This window comes from Falco peregrinus, chromosome 2, assembly GCF_023634155.1.
Source record: "Falco peregrinus isolate bFalPer1 chromosome 2, bFalPer1.pri, whole genome shotgun sequence".
Taxonomy (NCBI): Eukaryota; Metazoa; Chordata; class Aves; order Falconiformes; family Falconidae; genus Falco; species Falco peregrinus.
The window spans coordinates 40,081,572-40,101,664 of record NC_073722.1 but is presented as its reverse complement, the minus strand read 5'-3'; the positions used below and the strand labels follow the sequence as shown (position 1 = coordinate 40,101,664).

General features: G+C 47.7%; 1 protein-coding gene across 1 annotated transcript in view; it reads right to left on the bottom strand.

Annotated features, from left to right (window-relative positions):
* GFRA4 (GDNF family receptor alpha 4) overlaps window positions 1-17,042 on the bottom strand; it is a 76,154-nt gene extending 59,112 nt beyond the window's left edge. The window contains exon 1 of the mRNA XM_013300843.3: window positions 16,535-17,042. Coding sequence (XP_013156297.3) covers window positions 16,535-16,790 — 256 coding nt within the window. The 5' untranslated portion in view covers window positions 16,791-17,042. The remainder of the gene's footprint in view (window positions 1-16,534) is intronic.
* Window positions 17,043-20,093: the final 3,051 nt, after the last annotated feature.

Below are 20,093 nucleotides of genomic sequence, written 5' to 3'. Positions count from 1 at the left end.
TAATTTCTGGCCAACGATTGTCTCTAATAAGGTTTGACTGTATTAATTAATTGAGATGTGCCTTGGAGAGCTGGAGCTGCTGCTGATGGAAGTCAGCCAGGAAGAAAAAAAATCTCATTTTCTCTGCAAACCTGCTGATTAGACCAGATCTCTGAGGTTCCCTGTAGCAGGCTTTGGGGAGACAGACAGCCTTTCAGGGCCTGTGACATAGCCACAGGTAGAGATTGGTTGCCATGAACTGCCAAGGGAGGTGGCCAGGGGTGGAGGAGGACAAAGCTTTGCAGTGGCACCAAATGGGTCATTTCTTTGCGTACACTTTTAGTTAATTTCCTTCATAAAGCCAAAAATGTATGTATTTTCCCTCTTTGTGTAGGAAGAAAAACATAAATAAGGATATGTGTCATTCAGCAGAGGTTCAGGTCCTTGGTAGGACTAAGACTACTCTTACATCCTTACAGAGCCATGCCCCAGTAACAACTCCGTCATGGAGCTCTCTGGGAGGCAGAGACATTGGCGGACTGGATGGACCAGGGCCACAAAAGGTGACCTCCCAGTCTGAAATAAGCTCTTCCAAAACATCATGTAGATAATGTGGACCTATGCTGCAGCTGGGTGATGGGCAGCAATGTGGGCAGCGTGGATGCTAGGTCCCTAGGGAAGAAAATGCTTTGGTGAATTCTTGAGCTTGTCCTGCACTTTGCAGTGTGGCAGTGTCCTTGAAGGACACAGAGCATCGGTGTGCATGGCTGGGTGTGTGGCTGAGCTCATACCCCAGGGCACACGCAGCGTGGACAGGAATAGTCACCATGTCTCAGGGGGTGCAGAGAGCATGTGTTCATAGTTTGCACTGCAGAGTTTTCCTAGGTTTGGGAAAATGTGAGGGAAAAGATGGTCTGTGCACCTTTCCAATCTAAATGCTAGTTATAAACTGGCAGGGAGAGGACAAAACGGTCCTTTCCAACTTTGCATTCTTGCAATGCAGAGAAACTTTGCTCCTTGCTTTGAACACAGTGTGGAGGAACCAGCAGGTAGTATTTGTGCCCTCAGTCCCTCCATGAATCTGGACTCCTGTACGTCTCCAAGAACAACCCTCCCACTGCCACCATGAAAAGTGAGGAAGGTCGAGAAACACCCTGCAGCTCCGTTGACCTGACAGCAGTAGAATGATCTGAGGTTTAAACACGGTAATATTGACACAAAAGAAAAAAAAAAAAAAATCACTAGGCTGGAGACCTGTCTGCATTAGACTCGGTGACTCCTGGTTGCTTTTCATGGAATTTTTTCTCTCGGGAGTCTTTACATGGGAGCAGATGGAATCCCTTATATAGCTGTCCACTTTTCCTTTTTTTTTTTTTTTTTTCTAAATAATATAACTCCTATGGCTTGGATATTAGGGTCTGGGTTGTAAAATGCTGCTGACAACCCTTCTAACTCCTACTATGGTTTCTATAGCCAGGACTTGAGAAGAACGTGGACAGAGGTGGGTGCTGAGTGGCACGGGGTTCAGATATGCAGGAGTGGAAAGTGTTGGGCCAATGTTGTGATTCCCTCATTTTCCCTTTGAATACGATTTCAATGCACTTGGAAAGAAACTGTCCCAGTTTTCCAGAGATCCTTTTTCTGCCATAAGAGGGAAATAATCGAGACTGAAACTACTTCCACTAATTGTCTCACTATTTTAAATCTGAAATGCTGCCAAGTTGCTGCTTGGGAGTTGTTCAAACAGCTTTAGTTACCCTTCTCTCCTGAAGGCCAGGCTCCCCAGCAGGACATTTGCACATCAGGTGGTCATCTTGCACCTCAGGAGATATGGTCTGGTCACACAGCCCAGCCCAGCTACAGCCTCAGGTCAATCAAACTGATGTTCCCGAGTGTTGCTGTGCTATCTGCCCTTTAAATATTTGGAGGTCAGTAAGGGCTGTTACATTTTTTTTAACTTCAAAATAAAAACAAAGCAGAAGGCAAATACTTTCCCCCAAAAGACAAATGATTCTAAGTGACTTAAGATGATTGAGACATATTTTTGCAGAGGAAGAAGCGAGATGCAACGTTTTCAAGGACCTTTGTTAAACTCAAGAGGAAGACAGCTCACAAGCCCTTTGCTTGCTCCAACCATCAGCAGTTCCTATGATGCGGTCTGGAGCCATTTGACTGCTGCCTACACCAATGTCTCAAGCAGGTACGGTCACAAACCTTAGAGAGACCAAACTGCAGAGAAATCATGGTTATGGTCTCAACTCAAGCAAACTCACCCAAGACCTAGACATACACTGGATAGCTAGCTCCAGACCCATAGGTATTCATGACCTACTTCCTTCTAAGGTACCTAACTGTCATAGAAACCTATGGGAAGCTCAGTGCCCTAATATGATGAAGACATCTCAATATTTTGGAAGATACTGTCCAGGCCCTGATGTGTAAGTCAACCCCAGCATGTTAATAATGTCATGTAATATCAAAGTGATTAGTTTACCGCTGAAAGCTCTGTGATTACAAATTTGGTTAGTTACCCAGAATGGCATCTCCGTTGTCCCTCCTGGCCCCCAAAATTCAGTCTTGGGCTCCAATGCTCTCCCTATCCTTCAATATGTCAACCACTTGTTTTTTCCAACAATCCCTTTCAAAGCATTGGGTTTAGTGGATAGTTGGCCACACAGGGGTACATACAGGACAAACCAAGAGGAGTTCAGCCAGAAGAAAGGAAGAGGAAGTCCCTGTCCTTGTCCGTGCTTGTGAAGAAGCAGGAGGTCAAACATGGACTTACCCAAGCAAAGCTCTGTGCCCTGTGTATCTCCTGTTCACATTTGTTGGCTGCTGCCCCAGGTGTAACTTGGCCTTAGAGCATCCACATTGCATTGAGGAATGGCTGCGAAATGGCTAACTCCCAGTGGAAAGCATTTCTTTGGAAACCAAGGTCAGCTCTGTGCTTCTGACAGCATCTTGGGTTTTATCTGTGCTACTGCATAAAACAAGCCTGGACAAAATCTTTGGCACTGGTGTCAAAGCACAGGCACCTTTACCCATGTGTCTTGGCTCTACCATACCTCCTAAGTGTGTCAAGACACTGGACAGGAGGAGCCAAAGCTATGTCAGTGAGCTGATAGATAAACCAGATCAGGCAGTAGGACAGGGTTTAAGGATGCTTAGAATAAGATCAGAGAATGGTTTAGGTTGGAAGGCACCTTTAAAGGCCATCTAGTCCAACCCCCTGCCACAGGCAGGGACATCTGCAACCAGATCAGGTTGCTCAAAGCCCAGCCTGGCCTTGAATGTTTCCAGGGATGGGGCATCTCCCACCTCTCTGGGCAACCTGTTCTGACCTGTTCCTGTCTCTATTGACTATGTCATATCAACAGATGTGGCTTTTGCCTCATTTCATGTGTGCTTAACGTTAGCCATGTGAGCTACGCGGGTGTGGGAGCGGTGTGGGAATGTGCCTGAATATAACGATGGCCATGCATTCATGCGTATGTGCTCACCATGAGTCTGCCGTCCCCACGGGGAATCTGTTTTATACTAAAAATGTTTTTTGCATTAATGCGTAAATTTAAGTATGACTGCAATAATAGTCAAAAGGGAGACCAAAAGAGAACAGAGAAGATTGATTATGTGCATATTTTAAGTGCTTTGTGTCTGTGAATGTTTATTTGAAAAAAAAGAGTGAAAGAGAAGCACTAACATTACAAATAAAAATAATACGGAGAAATACATCTCTTTTATTATTAAATTATAGATTAAAATAGAAAACATGGGGGAATATAGAAACATATATCTCTTTGTGGAGGCTTTCTATAACAATCAGCATAAAATAATGTAGCATTACTTGACAGCTTAAATAAAGATAGGAGCCTCAGCTCCTATCTACACATTTATCTCCTCTGATCCAGACAGGGTAAAGAGGCATAAAAGGCTCAGATAACAGCATCTTTTCTGCACACCAGCTCCCAAACGATAGGCAGATTTTATACTCGGTTACTCCACATAATGTCAACATTGTTAGAAAACAAAAACACCATGCAGGAACATTTTTTTCCCTCCCTCTGTTTTATTACTTTTTTTTTTTTTCCTTCTGATCTTTTACCTTGTGATTTCTATATAGAATACTACAGGGAAGATCCAAAGCTCTGCGCCTCTGGACCAGCCCCTGAATTTGTGGGGCAGCAGGACATGGGACAAGGGGAACAAGCAGTGAGGTTCAGACAGGTGCACACAAATAATATGTGCAGAAGTGGAGAAAGCACCAGCCAATTTACTTAATGCCTGTCCCTTCCTTGCTGCCAGCTGTCACAATATCTATTGCAGTCGACAGCTATCGACCATTGCATGCCATGCCATTAACCTTTGCCACCCAACACATCAGATGACGGAGATCAAAAAAGCTGCGTGCCACGTCTGACCAGAGCGGCACGTGGGAGGTGCAAGCAGAGCTGCAGCACATCCTGAAGCTGACGGAAAGTCTTACCACAACCAGGTGTTCCCTGTTGTCCATGCCTTGTCCAACCAGGTGGACTTCATCTAACCCGGCCCCATGGACCCTCTGAAGAGCAGCCTGCACTTTCCCCAATTCCCATCATCACCAACAGTTACCTGCTCCCCCTGAGCAATTTTTCTGAATCCTTGGCATGTTCAAGGTGAACCACAGCAAGCAAACAGAATCTGGGGGAGTTCCTGCAAATTTCCATGCTAATATCCATCACTGTGGAAAATGTAGCCCTCCTCAGAAAGTGCAGATGGCACAGGACCAAGGTCCTGGGCATCACCTGAGAGGCAGCACATCACATGGCCATCCATGGCCAGGCCTCTTTGCTATAGTTAATGCCCACAGGATCATGTTTCCCCTTTGACATTGCTCAGCTGCTTTTACCTCCAGGGAGCAGTCCTGAACCCATGTAGAGTTCTCACTTTGCCTTTTCTGCCTGGACTTGCAGGCTGCATGCCTTCAGGGTCCCAGGAAGCCGATTCTTTGGCTCTACACAGATCTGCATGGGACACTTCACTGCCTAGCTGGGAAAAAGTAAGCAGCACTATGAAAGGAGCCTGGATTTCTACATCTGCTTTCACATGCACCTTTTCTGCTCTGAAGGTCACTAACTTTTCCTCCAGTGGGCAACATTAGGAGCTCATTCCCTTTCCCACAGCCGATTTCACATCAGTCTGTGGGTTCTGACTATCTTTTGAGACTATCAAACCTACCTAACCTGGCCAGGGGGGACAAAAATTATTTGGAGTGGGCAGACTGACACACATATACAAGATTCATTTTCTCAGGAAACCACAGGCTAAAGAACAGCATAATTATCTTGTTTACCTTTAGTTGAATCAACTCGTTAATTCTTACTAGCCTGAAGGGTTTTCTCCAGGGACACCTATATTTGGCTGGTTGATTTGTTATGAGAAGAAAGAGTTCTTGGCACTTGCCTGAGGAGACAGGGAAAGATCTTGGCAGCAGCTACCCACAATTTTTGGAGAACATTTACTTTTGAGTCTCAGCGTAATGGAAGGTGACAATAAGAGTGATTGTCCAAGCCTGACTTGGAGCCAGTCCCTCAGGAAGTTTGCATGAATGCTCCTGCTTTCCTCACCTCCATTTCCAGGGAGGATGGGGCCAGGTGTGAGGTCAGGAAGCTTTCTGTCCTGGGAGCAGGGAGGGTCTAGGAGGTGGAGAGGGTGACACCAGGTCTAAGACAGCAAAAGCAAGGCTGTTTTATTGGAGGGAAGGAGACACCTCACCACTTATGAACAACAGGCAAAGCCCAGGGCTAGCCAAGCCTCTTGGCTGACCCAGACTCATCATTCATCACTGAGCCACCTCCCAGCTCTACCATCAAATGACCATTAAGACTATGGGTTGATCAGCACCAACTTTCCATGGTACCTTCAACATGGGTGGGGGATATATGGGCTGCAGGGAAGAGGGGGCAGGGGGAGGTGAGAGAACTTTGGCCAACACCCAATTCCAAGCGTACCAGGCAGCAGGGTGACCATGCACCGAGTGACGCTGTTGCTGTCTTGGAGGCTACACAGGCCCCTTGTTTAGCTCACGGATGCACCTAGGACCCGTAGATCTTACACAACGATGCACCATTTAATCCTCATGTCCATGACCCACAATTCTCCTGAAAAAAAATTACATCAGACCTCAAGCCTAGCCCAAACTAAGGCCCTGCAATTTCTTTTTCCAGCAAAAATGAGAAAGAAAAATAGCTTAAATGTTTTGCTCCACACACTTAAAACTTTTTCTTTCTCTGCTTCATGCTGTTGCTCCCTCTCCTCCCCTCCCTGTCTTACAGAAGTGTGACTAATCCTCTTCCTTTCCTTGCATGGTTACCTTGAAGGTATTTATAGAGTGTGATCATGTTCTCTTCTGTGTCTTTCTTCCCTTTTCAACTCTGGATAAATCAAGCTTTCTCAGACTTCTCTCATGTGTCTTATCTTTCACGAGGTCATGCTAACTGCAATGGCAAGCCAAGAAAGGCTTTGCCTGTTGGAGAGGACATTTCAGAGCTGATACAGCCACTGCACAACCTCTGCAAGAAACTTCTGATGGACTCACTCTGTCTATGCACATCCCCAGCCTCTTGCCAGGTCTGCATGCACGCAGGTTTGCATGTACCTGCGTGCATGAGAAATGGGGATTTATTTGTTTCTGAACAAATTAGCCAGGACTACAATTTATTTTATATTATCTCATGTCAGTGTTAGTGTTCTGCCTTCCGAGCTGGAAGCAGCAGAAAGGAAAGTGAATACAGGGGGATGAAAGAGTATAAGCTGAAACTTATTTGTCCAGCAACATCCGCAGGCTGTCTGAGAAATGGACAGTGGCTGGAAGGGAAAGGGTGGTCTCTCATGCTGTGCCTAAGTTACTTAATTAAGGAAACTCAAGGTGCTGGTCCAAATGACCCAGAACTGCTGCATTCATGCTGTTAAACTCTTTTCCCCTTCAAAACAGAGCAACCGTTTGCAAACTGATTGGGAATAGTCCTTGGCTTGTGCTAGCTCCTGACCAGTGCCCAGGAGATGGCTGGTTGGCCATGGCCAGAACAACCTCAGGGATTTCAACTGGTGTGACAATCAGATTCCCATGGCTCCAAAGGCTCCTGAGCTCTGCGTGATTTATGAGTGGCCTCCATGACCCCAGCAGAGTCACCAACACCAGGGACTTCCCATTATCACTGTACCTGGAGCCATCAGGTCTGTGAAAGGTTGGAAATTTCCTGTTGGATTTCTTTCTTTCTTTTAACCATGGGAAAATGTGTTCCCTAGGAAAATCTGAGGTCTGCAGGCAGAAAAATAAAGTGCTAAATAGCATTTTAATATTACTTTCTTTGTGGTTTTTTGTTTTAGCTGGGTGCATTGAAATGATGGCTCCTTGACTGCTCCCTCCATCACCAGCTGCTCTCTGGGAGGACAAGAAACCTTGGTGGCTTAGGTGGGGTTCTTCTTATTGAACTTGAAGCTAAGCCAAAGCAGGTTTAAAACTGTCCCCTGGATTTGTTTCATAGTCCTTAGAGATAACATTGATCTGTAGAGAGGGTGAATGTCCCTTTGGACCTGTAAACCTGTCTCCACTGATTTAAAGGCAAATTTCAGAAGCCCAGGTGAAAACCAGGTGAACCGAAACCCATCTCCTGCAGCCTGCGGGACCATCCCTTTCTGGTGCATGGGCAGGGAACAAGTGAGAAACAGTCTGTTTCTCTTCCTGTCCAGAGTTGCTCTGGGAAGACCCTTTTCTGTTTTCTTAATAAAAGCAGGTAAAATGGAACAGAAGCACCTGGGGCTTTATTTTAGTCCTCATTTTACTTCCCCTGGAATTATCCTTAATAAGCATTTTATTTTCCACTTGCTATATTTTATTGCAATTTTTAAAATTCCTGATTTGTCACTGTTGTTTGGAAGCCAAACTGTATCAAAAGCCCAGTATTTTTCTGGGGGAATGACTTTCTGTTTTCCAGCCTGCTCTTGTATCGGAGGGTAGCTTTTTTTGCTCCCCACGGCTGCTTCAGCCTTGGTGGCACATCACTGAATTCAGCCCCTTCTCTTTTAGCAGTGCACATCTCTAATCCCAGCACAAAGCAGGATCACTGATCCCTGTGTAAGGGATATGGGAAGATTTTCAGAGCAGATTAGTCAGTTACTGCACTTGAATTCTGTTCCTGCCCAAGTACCAAAATAAGAGCTCAGTAGATGTGTGCACAGCAGGTGCTGCTAAATGTCACATTGTTCCTGATACGCTGATGAGAAATTTTGGTCCCAGCTTGTAGTTAGCTGCTTCACACAAGCACAAATATCCCAGGTCAAATGCAGCACTGTCTCTGCCTCATAATAATTTCCCTACCTTAAGAATATCCTTATTTTACACTGTGAGGCAGTGAGTTTACATCATTTTCCAAAACCTGAGAGACACCCAGAAACAGATGCTGTAATCCCTCATCCAGTGGCACAGCATTCAACCTGCAGATTAGGCACTTTTGGGGGAGTTCACCAGATTTCTTTTTGTTATTTGGGAGGGGGTTTTGTTCATTTGTTTGTTTGCTTTTTTGTTCTAGCCCTATCTGACTATAATGAAAATTTATTGGTAATGTGATAGCATATAACAAACTCAACTAGAGCTCCGGACCCCCTCGAGTCAGGTACTTAATTACTAACAGGCTTTCCAGCACACATTAAGCATTGGCCTGGCTGGGTCTGTAGGGAGAAAGAATGAAGCTATATCAGGAGAGGAAGATAAATTTCCTTGCATTAGTCCCAGGAGGGTGGTAACTCTGAAGCTGCTTTACCCAGTGCGTATGCCTCCACACTCCACGCTGATGGATTGGTCCCCGAGTTGTCACTTCACATGCACTTCGCCTGTGGAGACACACATCACCTTTTGCAGATGGGGGAATCCAACCCTTAGGGCTTCCCCAGCTCCAGAGTAGCCCTCAGACCTTTACAGTCCTACACTTTCCTTCTCCCAGCTTCTGGATTGCCTATTAAGCTTCACCTGCATCTTCTGTCCAACCTCTCTTCTCCACTTCCCACCTTCAGATCAGAATCAGCTCAGGACATTCCCCGCTGTTCCCTTCATACACCTTCTGGCCCTGATGGAGAAGTCTCATGTTGCCAGTTTAATGCAATTCCCAATTGTTTTCCCAAAACAGCAGCAGACTCCCTAAGGCCGGATCCTAGAGGAGTTCCTCATCTGGGTCTCAGGAGATTTCCATCAGCTTTTCTCTGAAATTAACATCCTAAATCATCAGAAAAAGGAGACGAGCTTTCTAATTTAATAGGGAAAACCAAGAAATCCTCTGGGAATGGAGCACCCAACCACCTTTCAGGAGTTTCTTGGGGCAGCACAGCTTGTGGCTTTAAGGTCTGCTAAAGTCTGCTAGCCCCCGAGTCATCCCCTCACCTTCCCAAAAGAAATCTGCTCTTCTCCCTTCCTTTCCCATCCCAACCTGATGTCCTGGTTGAAATAAAACCTTTTCTTCCTAACACACAGCTCAAGTTCCCCCTTATTCCAGCTCATGGCAAGGTGGAGAACAATGCCTTTCCACTCCCTCGAAGGTATTTATAGGCTGTGAGCACCGTGACACCCTGAGCACTTTTTCCCACACAAAGGAAAGCTCAGCTGAGATGGCTCTACCTGTGTCCTGTCTCTGAAAGATGATGTGGCTGTGACAGGCACACCAAAGTGTGCAGTTTGTCTCTCAAGCAGCCTGGCTGGTTATGTTCTCGTACCCAGAGGAAGAAACAAAAGAAATGGATTGGAAGAGGAAGGGAAAAAAAAAAACCCACTACCATGAAATTGCTATAACTCATGTGTCAAATCAACTAACCCTTGCAAGCAGGAGTGTAATTCCTCACCGTGCAGAGGAAACACTTAGGCAAACTCAGCCTCGTCTGGAGCTTTACACAAACAGGTCAAATGGCTTTGATTCATTCCAAGCCCTGTCTAATAATTCAACATGCTGGTTTGCTCTCCTCTCCATTAGTAGATGGCAAACACATCTTCCTAACCTGCAGCCTTTATTACAGAAGACTCCGTGTGCATGGATTTATGTCACCTCATGCCTTGTGACACCTTTTTAAGGTGCCTTCTGCTGTACATACTGAACATTAAAGGAAAACACAGACAGCAACAGAGGAAAAAATGTGTGGTGCTACAGGAGACATCTGCTACCTATTTCCAGATTGCAGGTAACCGACTCAGCTGTATAATATCTGAGAGATATTGCTGTGAAGGCTGTCAGGGGGAGGCACATTTTTCTTCACATGCATGGAAGTTAAAATCTCAGAAGAAATAGCTAGCCTGTTATTAAGACTTGTTTATCCAAAGTCACAGAGACAGGTAGCTCTGAGAAGCCACGAGTTTCCTCCTGGCTTTTTTCTCTGGGGCAAGTCTGAAGAAGGGGGCAGGTTGGCTGCAAGGCAAATTGTTGCATCTACAGCCAACACTTCAGGAACCAATCTGCAGGTCTTGGGCACCAGTTAAGGGTGATGCAGATGAGCAATGGATAAAAATTATAGTTATAAACATGGTGGAGCTGATATTTATGGAGCCTCCAGTATGGGTAGCAGGAGGGGGAAAAAAAATATAGCAAAACATTCAATAAAGTCTGCCAAGGTAAAAGAAGATGAATTGAAAAATTCAAACCCCTTTATGATTGATTTGACTCTTTATGTAAAATTCTCACGAATGGGACCACATGAACTCTGTACGAGTGGTGGCCTAGACACCAGGTTTGCTCCAAAAAATTCACAGCCATCATCCAAGTAAAGGCTCCCTTCCCATGAGGCTGTAGCTGCCCTGTGTTTCTTTTGCTCTGATTAATCAAGGATGATGGGATTTCCCAGGTGGCTGCTGCAGAGGCATCAGCCAGCCTCATTTGATGCAAAGCCTGAAGCAAAGCCTGATTACTTTGCAGAGTTTGTGTGCAGTTTGCCATCTCTGAAGGCACCCTGGAGCTCTCCCAAGACCTGTCCCGAGCATTTTCTGGGTCCAGTTCAGCTCTGAGCCTCTGGAGACCTCAGATCACGCAGACAGGGACTTGCAAAGATGCTCCCATTGCTGCCTGTCTGAAGAGTTGAGCACTTCCGACAGGCACCTCCACCCTTTCTGGGTTTTGTAGCCATTAGCAGCTAAATTCCCTTGAGGCAGAAGAGATCTGAAACGTGTGTGCAATGCTTCCTGCAAGGCGGGCTGCAGCGTGGGCCGCTTACCGTTAAAGACCTGTGGCTTGGACAGAAACATTAAACTTGAATCTTGACTCGAATTTTGCACTCGGCCTTTTTCTTCATTGTACAAGTCATGGGAAGAGAGGAGGAAAGCAAAACCCACCAGTTTCTCAAGGTCTTAACTCACAGCACTTTAGCATCTGGACCTGTTTAAAATCCCATCCCAAAGTGGACTTCCATCCCCGTGGGGGCAAAGAATAGATGGCTTAGCCTGGCGATGTATGCAAGATGAGCAATTTGATCCTGCTTTTGGAAGAAGCACCAGAAAACCTGCCCCATTCCTTTCTCCTCAGTAAACTGGACCCATCATCTTGAAACCAGCTGCCTGCACTTGTGTCTCAAACCGACCCCCCAACCCATATGTCAGCAGTCACATGGGGAGAGCTGCTAATAACTCTGTCAAAGCTCTCAGTGAGGGCAGGTATTGCAGACAGGATTTTCCAGTTGGATTCAATAAATCAAAACCACAGCACAACTATTTTCACTGCATCTTTCATGCAAACTGCTTTCCAGATGGCTTTGGACAGAAAGAGGAATATGCGCGCTGAGGAGCTACCTGTGGAGGAAAAAGAGGGATTCACATGAAGGCAGGTGAAAAGGGGTGAGACTCAGGAGTGACAGGATATTGCCAAGGGAGTTTTGAGCTGGGGAATACATATCTAATCCAAGAGGACACAGGGAAACACTTTTTCCCCCATGAGGACAGTTAAGCAGCAGATAAGGGGCCCAAAGGTATTTATTCAGTCTCTATTTCTGGGGGTCATTCATTCCTTCAAGCTACCTCCTGCAGGCAGCTAAATCCCAGTCCCCCCAACAGCTCCAGTCAGGTGAACCAGAGAGCACAGGAGATGATCAGGCTCTGAGGACACACCAGAGGTCTGCCCATGACCTGCACCTTGCATGGATGCCATTCCCAGCACCAGGGAAAGATGTGTCACTGCTGAGGGACTGCAGGACCTCCAAGGCAGGTCTGCAGCTGGAGTAGGACTTCTTACCAGCTCAGCTCCAGTAAGATGCAGGGAGATGTGTGAAAATATTCATGAAGATAACTTTTTTTAATACCTAGCAAGCTCACTACAGCTCAGCAACAGCCAGCTGTGGCATCATTTGTTATTAGATGCAAATCCTGGAGGAGCCACAGGTGATTTACACATAATGTCACCTTAGAAGATACCTATCCTTCCTGCATGCTCATTTTTTGTTCTTCGTGGCAATCCTAGGTTCTTACCCAGGACAAATGGTGGCTTCACATTCTGTAAACCCTTCCTGCTCTCCATAAAATAGTCCTCGGTCCTTGCCCTCCATCACCTTGACCACCACAACCGCCTCCTGGACACACTCTCCCGCCCAGTCACACCAAACTTGGTTTTCCTTCTTTTCCACCTCCAAGACCTAATGCTCATCCATGGCTCCGCTTCCCATCCACCTCTCAAATTCTTCAGCTCAACCATGATTTTCCACCCTGCTTTCACCAGGACTCCAGACCCAGCACACCCATATTTGAACCTTTAAAGCTGTGATAGTCAAAAGGGATGAAGGCGGTCCTCAACTAGGTGGTGGAAATGCCTTCCCAACCCTCTTCCCTCACCCACTATCACAGCTCCCACCATCAGCCCATCCAGGCTTGAAGTTCACTGCCAGGAGGTGTTACCAGGGGGGATTTTGACAGATGCATTTGAAACAAGGGAGCTGTACTGAACTGAAGATTGACATGAACAAGCTTTTCATAGTTTTGTTCCTTTTGATTTTTTCAGTGAAAAGCATCCTTCTAAAAATATTGTTTTAGCAGGAGAACTACCTTTGAATTTCTCCTCTCCCACTTTTGGGTTGAGAAGGAAGAGGTCACTTTGGTTTTTTTAAGGAAGCAAAAGGAATAGAAAATCCAGTGGAGGGAAAAAAAGATCATGGATATTTTGGTAGCAAAGTATTTTTATCAAAAGGTGGCAAAGTTTAGTGACATTATAAGTCATGTTTAAAAATGACCAAGTGGAAAGTTATAAAAATGAGCAAGTCTTGTGTGAAAATGACGAAGGGAATTTCAGCCACAATAGAAGTCATCTGTGGAAATTGCCAGGAAGGCAGAGATGGTATTTCTGTCTCCAAAAGCAAAATAAAACACTATCACAGTAATTCACACTAATTATTAGACTTAACTAGTACTAATTTTTATCTAGCAGTAATTATTATTTAAGGCTCCAGAGCTCTGGAAAAAATACTTTATGGGTGTGGCAAGCTCCTTGCAGAGGAATTTGCATGGTGTTTGAGGACAGCCTGTTGAAGGAGAAGTTTTATTTCTCCTCTGCACCAATACAGAGAGACATAAATATCACATTCTTATTGATGCAAATAACGGATTGCTCCTGTCAGAACTGACAAAGGCACTAATTTAAGGAGCATTTCCCTCTCTCAACATGCACAGATGCATTTTTCAAGAGATTTTTGCTCTCCCCCTGGGATCTGAGTTCCCAAACCAGGTGAAAATCCGCCAGACAATCTCTTGTGTTTGATTGCATCTGTGAAGAGCCTGTGGGAAACATATGCCAGAAATTATGCTAACGACCAAGTGCAGTAAAACTTGCCAGGTAAACGCAGCAGTTGTCGGCAAAAGACAGCCCAGATGCCATTTCAGGATCCTGGACCATCTAAGTGGTCCAGAAATGGCTCTTGGTCCCATGGGGACGTGACAGCAAACTACTGCTTTCAACTCTAGCCCAGATTTTCATTCTCATCCTTCAATTCTTACTATGTTAGTGGGGGGACTGCTGTGTCCTCTGAAAGCTGCACAAGGGATGGGCAATGCTTTGGGGGCTAGTTACAGGTGTAACCCGGTGTCCTTGTAAAATCGATTATATTCTTTATATTTCATTATATCATTGCTTTCTAGAGCATTGATTTTAAATAAAGTCTTCCTGAATGCCCCACCACTGTCCTGTGGATGGGATTCCTAGCCAGTAACACACATGCAAGGAAATATCAGGGGACACTACAGCAGCAATGAACTTCACCAAAGCCACATCCCTGTCCCCAGCTGTGTGCTGCCCTGTTCTGTCCCTGCCGCTGCTGCTGGTGAGACAGGTCAGGGAGCTGATCTGGCGGAAAAGTGGTTGAGGAGAATTAAAACTGTTCAACTGTATAAGTTGAAGGGTCACTCTGCATGCCTGTGCCACCAGAGAGCTGGGTATGGAGTAGCCGCGGGAGCTCTCCGTCCAGGCTGGATGATGCTGATGCTGCCTAGTCCCACCTCGGAGAACCCTAATTTCTCCAAGCTGCCTTGTCCACCTGGGATCATCCCGAAAAATGGCAGGGGGTGGACACACAAAAAGCAAGCCTCTCACACTGCAGTCCACATGGTGTGCAGCCGGCGTGGATGAAGCTGGGAATTGCCATGCCTGCAGTCGTGGCAGCTGCCACCTACAGCCCAGCACCCCTGATCCCTGAGGGGGATCTCCCCAGGCACATATCAACAAGCAGCCTTCGTCCGTCTGTAACACAAACATCTAGAAAATACCTAGAGAGCAGGGTGAGGGCACTGAATGGCATCTGCTGGGATGGTGCTGAGCCTGCAGCTGAGATTCAGTCCTTCTGGAGACCCCTAGACCAGAAGGCCAAAAGGTGAATACTAGCTGATGACTTTGCTCTGGCTTGGACCGGAGGCAATGAGTGAATCCTTAACATCTGCCCACTATTCCCAAATGCACTGCTGACAATGGAGAGCTGGCCATTTGCTCTTTTCTTTAAGTCCAATTTCTCTAGAGAAAATCAATCATCCCACCAGTCAATCAGGCAGTCAATCAGTGAGTCAGTCAATCTGAACCACTTGGAAAATGGATCCTGCAGAGACCGGGACTCCCACCCAGAGGCCCCGTGAGCCTTGCAGGAAAAATCCCCAGCTCTGAGGGAGGCTGAGACCTTCCCTACCCCAGAGCACAGCTCCAGCCCCTGCGAGGCAGCAGCCATCCCAACCTGGGGCATGTTCAGGTCTCCTTGAGCTCCAAAGCCCTGGAGCAAAGCACTCCCTGGCTGGAGATGCCCCCCCTTGGGGGGTCGGACCGCCACCACCACCACCACCTCCCCCGACTTTGGGACTCGCAAGAGTTGCTGCTGCTGACATCTAGTGACAGGGAAAGCCGGCAAAAGGAGTTACCTGGAGCTCTGACAAAGCCTTCCCCACAGAGGGAAAAAACCTACTCGTGGTCTTCCCAAGGAGGTGGGCTCTCGGCAGGAATGGTCGGGATGCGGAGGAGGCAATGCCGGGCCGGCTGGGATGTCCCAGCCACTTCTATAACATCCCAAGACCTTCTCCTTCCCCGGTGACCACCCGAAGAGGACCGGCGCATCCTACCTCCTGCCGCCTTCCCCCCCCAACTCCCAGTCTTTCCAGGTGTATTTAAGCACAGACTCATTCTTGGGTTTGATATCTCAAAGAAGCACAGAGGGTGGAGTGGGGGACATTAAATTAAAATATCCAAAGGGGAGCTGTCGGGGTTGCAGGCAAGCAAAACCAGGCAGCAAGGCGGCTGCCCGCTGCCGCTGCTCCAGCCCCCGAGCTGCAGCCCCTTCACGCACGGCTCTTCCCAGGGACGCGGGGAGCCCCGGGAACTGCACGCAGGAGAACCGTCTACTCCCAGCTGGGGAGAAGCAGGATGCCAGCGGGATGCTCAAAGCACGGGTGCTACAACCCACATCCCCGCCGATACGGGCGGCATCCCACGGGGGACAGCAGCTCCCAACCGTGACAGCGGACGGGAGCTTCTATAGGGATGAAGAGACATCTGGGGTCCTTAGCTCCCGGTGCAAGTCAATAAAATAAAAAAGAAAGAAAAAAAAAAACAAAACCCAAACAACTGAGGACAGCCCAGTTTTAGGGGAAAGCGAGGAAATCTGCGGTGGGCAGCCCTGAGCACACACAGGCACCCACGCCGGGGTCAGGTCGACGCTCAGGACACGGCGCACGGTGCTGCACAGCTTAGCGGCGGGGCTGGGGCTTGCCCGCCCGCTCCCACCGCCCCCGAACCCCCATTTTCCAGCTTCCCCATCACCCTAGGGCTTCCCGGTGCTGTGCTAAATCTGCCTTTTTCCCCTAAGCACACACCCCTCAACAACACAATCCCTCCGAGCTCCTTTTCCCGGGCAATTTAGCCATTTTCGCGGCGAACAGGACTATTCAGACAGTCGGAAAGATCCCAGAGCAAAGGAGGCAGCGGGAAGCTGGGGGATGCTCGCCAGCGCTCCTTGGGGATGGGGGGGTGGCCGAAATGCCCCCAGGCAAGCAAACCCCGGCAGAAAGTTGTCCCCCCGCTTCCTACGCGCTACTCACCCAGGAGGATCAGCGTGCAGAAGTAGAGGACGCCCCTCATCCTACCGCTCGGCGCAGCTCGGATCACCCCGACTCGGCACGGCTCGGACCGAGCGGCCCGGCACGGCTGGGCACGGCTCGGCACGGCCCGCGCAGGCGGTGCCGGAGGATGCGCGGCGGCTGGGCAGGGCGGGAGGCGTCCCCGCCGCCCCGGCCCGGCCCTCCGGGGCCAACGCTCACACCGCCGCCGCTCAGCCCCGCTCCGGCCCCGGGTCATGCCCGCAGCCGCCGGCCGCGCTCCGCCTCATCCCTCCGGGGCAGCCGCGGAGGGGTTGAGCGCTTCCTGGCTTTATTTTTTTTTTAATTATGATTTATTATTTGATTTGCCTTAATTATTTTTTGCCTTCTTTCTTTATTGCTCCTTTTTCAGCAGTCAACTTCTGTCCGCGGGGTGCGGGCTCCGCCGTGCCCGAGCTGCGGGGCAGCCCTCGCTGCCTTCCCCGCGCTGCCTCCGCAGCCGCCCCCGCAGCCGCCCCCGCCTCTCCGCGGCCGCGGCCCCTTGGGGAGGGGCTTGGCGGGCCGGCCCCGCTCCTCCCCGCCTCCCCATCCCCTTCCCCAGGCCGGGGGGGAGGGGGGGCCGGGCTGGCCCCCAGCCCAGAGCAGCTGGTGGTCCTGTGCCTTGGGCAAGCCCCAAGCACGCCGGGACATATTGCCTTTCACCCTCTCCAGCCCCCAGCATGCCTTCTGCCCTCCTGGAGGGTCCCCGCATTCCCTCAACCCCCAGACCCCCATCCCTTTGCAGCCTCAGACAAGGCGCTCGTTCAGGATGACAGTCCCATCCCCTTGGAACTTGTGTCCTGGTCTTGACTGTTTGCTAGCAGAGACACAGCCCTCAAACCTTGGGCCACATCCCACCATCCCTCCCAGCCATGATACCCTCCATTAATCCCTTGCAACATGATCAACTTCCAAATTTCCTCCAGAAAACACCTCTGTAAATTCAGGATATGTGCTTCCATAACCCTCCGCCCTGGTCCCCACACCTCCTTCCCCGTGAGCACATCCAGACCCTGCAAAAGGTCCCTTACCACCAAACCCCTGGTGCTTCTACCACCCCTCAGCACCCCCTGCCTTTAATCCACATGTCCCAGCAGGTGACCCTCTTTTAGGAAGCCAAGCAGCAAAGCCTTGCTCCATAATCTTTATGATGATGAGTGAGCATCGTTTTCCGCCACCTCCATTTCATGCATGGAGTAGCTGAGACACAAAATGTGAAGTGATGTCTTCAGGTTCACCCAGTAATTAACTGACCGACAGAGTAAGAAGCCTTGTTCCCAGGTCAGTATCCTGTAAATGTGGCCACCCTCTTCCTCCTCCTAATGCAGGCTTGCCCTTTTCAAGGTCTCTTTTCCTGTTCGGGTGTTTGGGTTTTTTTCCTTTATTCCCTTTCCTTCTTCCTTTCATTTCCTCCCCTTCCTTTCCCTTCTTTCTCCTTTATTTTCCTTCCCTTCCCTACTTTTCCCTTCTTTTCCATTTCTATCCCTTCTTTTTCTTCTCCTTTTCCTCCATTTTCCCTCTCTCCTCTCCTTTCTTTGTCCTCCCTTCCCTCCTTTTCTGACTCTCTCCTTAACACAGGGACCCCTCTGATGATTCAAAGAGGCACTGGGGCACTTCTTCCCCCACTGAAAGCTCAGGTAGTGCTTTTGAACATTTGCAGCGAGAGCTTTTCTTGACTGCTGGGTCAGGTATTTTAGCTAAACAGATATTTAAACACTCTGGGAAGGTTTTTTCGCTGGAGCTGTTCAGGGTTCTTAACTTGCATTTCCTTGTGGCATCACCTCATTAATCCTCCAGCAAGTTCCCCTAGAAAAACAGAGGAGTTGCACATTTTTATTTTTCATGAGCAAAACACTGAAGGGAAATAATTCATACAGCCATTTGTAAGTGTTACGTATAAAAGCATAAAGAAGTGGAGAAAATACTTCTTTTTCTTTCTTTCTTTTTTTTTTTTTTTTCCCTCTTGGCAAATCAAGAGGAAAGTGTGATTCCTGGCCTTCCTCTGCTTTTGAAAGTTGCTACTGTGTTCCAGTCTGCAGCTGTTCACTTAGTGAGTTTTCTAGTCCTCCATCAGAATCAAAAAGTAAATAAATGAATCTCTTTAATAACTGTATTTCACATCCAAAATGAGCATTTGCTGAGCTATTCAGTGGGGAAAAAGAAAGTGTTAATAAAACCTGATTTTGAGTAAAAAAAGCATTCCTCTTGAGGTGGTGGAGGTTTTTTTGGGGTGGTTATTTTTTTTTACTTCTTAAAGAAGAGTATGATTATGTTTAAGGAAATTTCAAAATGAAATTGCAACGAGATGCAATTGAAACATCTATTTGGGAAACGGGGCAAATGATTGGATTTTTCTGCTTATTATTATTTTTAATTATTTTTCAGATTCTTTTCTAGTATTCTATTTTTGAAGTAGCTATTTGCCCAGGAAAAATTATATCACTGGAACATGTGTGTTTTTGTGGGCTTTTTAACAAATTAAAGAAATATTTTCCTTGGAAAATGCCTGCCCTCTCCTCAGGAAGGAGATATTCTGAAGTCTTTGCACCAAAGGGGGTGATCTGAGCCCCATCACACCATGCATTAAGGAAGGGATGGGCTTGGCTCAGTGTCCTACCTCACACGGGGTTGCTGAGAGCAGGGACATGGGGACTTGCTTTCCCTGGCACTGTGTCTCCTCCCCTTGTTGAGGCCTAAGCTTCAGGAAAACCTTCCTTTTGGTCAAATCTGGGGTGCTGCATCAACCTCCTTCGCCTGCATAGCTGAAGCCAGAGGAGGCAATGTGAAGGCAGCCTTGCTGTCCCCTCTTGGGCGAAGGACAAGCTACAACCTCCCCCTCTAGACAAGGGGAAGCTGTCAAGGAATCAGTGCTATGAAAGCAACATTTCTTCCTAAGTCTGAAGAAAAAAAAAAAAATAGAATAGCAGAGGGTTTTGGGGATGGGGAAAGTCCAGGCAGAGACAACCCCCACTGCCCACCCCAATGGGGAGGCATTTCCTGCCTTTTCTGTAATTACTTGTATGCGGGGAGGGGGACCCATGCACTGGGAAAAGCGACCAAGAGGAGACATGCTGCACATACTGTGGAGAGAGAGGGATCATTGTTCCTTCCTGCTTTATTTACCAGATCTGCGCTTTCTCCTAGTCATTGGGTGGATGCTGAGTTGAATAGAGTTAAGGAAAAAAACCAGTCCATCCATGCACATACACATACCCCTCCAAAAATTAGCTGCTACCTTTCCTTACAAATGAATCAAGGTATTGATCAGTCAGGTGGAAAAATATCCCATTGTTGCTCATGTTAGGCCTATCCCAAAAAGCTGCTCCCTAGACAACAGATTTAGCAAAGGCAATGAAAGAAAGGATTGTTTGGGTAAGTCTGTGGAGAAATCACTGGGCAGAGAAGGCACATAAAATATGCTGATTAAAATAAACACACTTGTGAGAGTGAAACCGGTTACAATGGAAACTGGAACACAACTTTGGTCCAACTTCCTTGAGTAAGATTGAAGGACCCTACCATG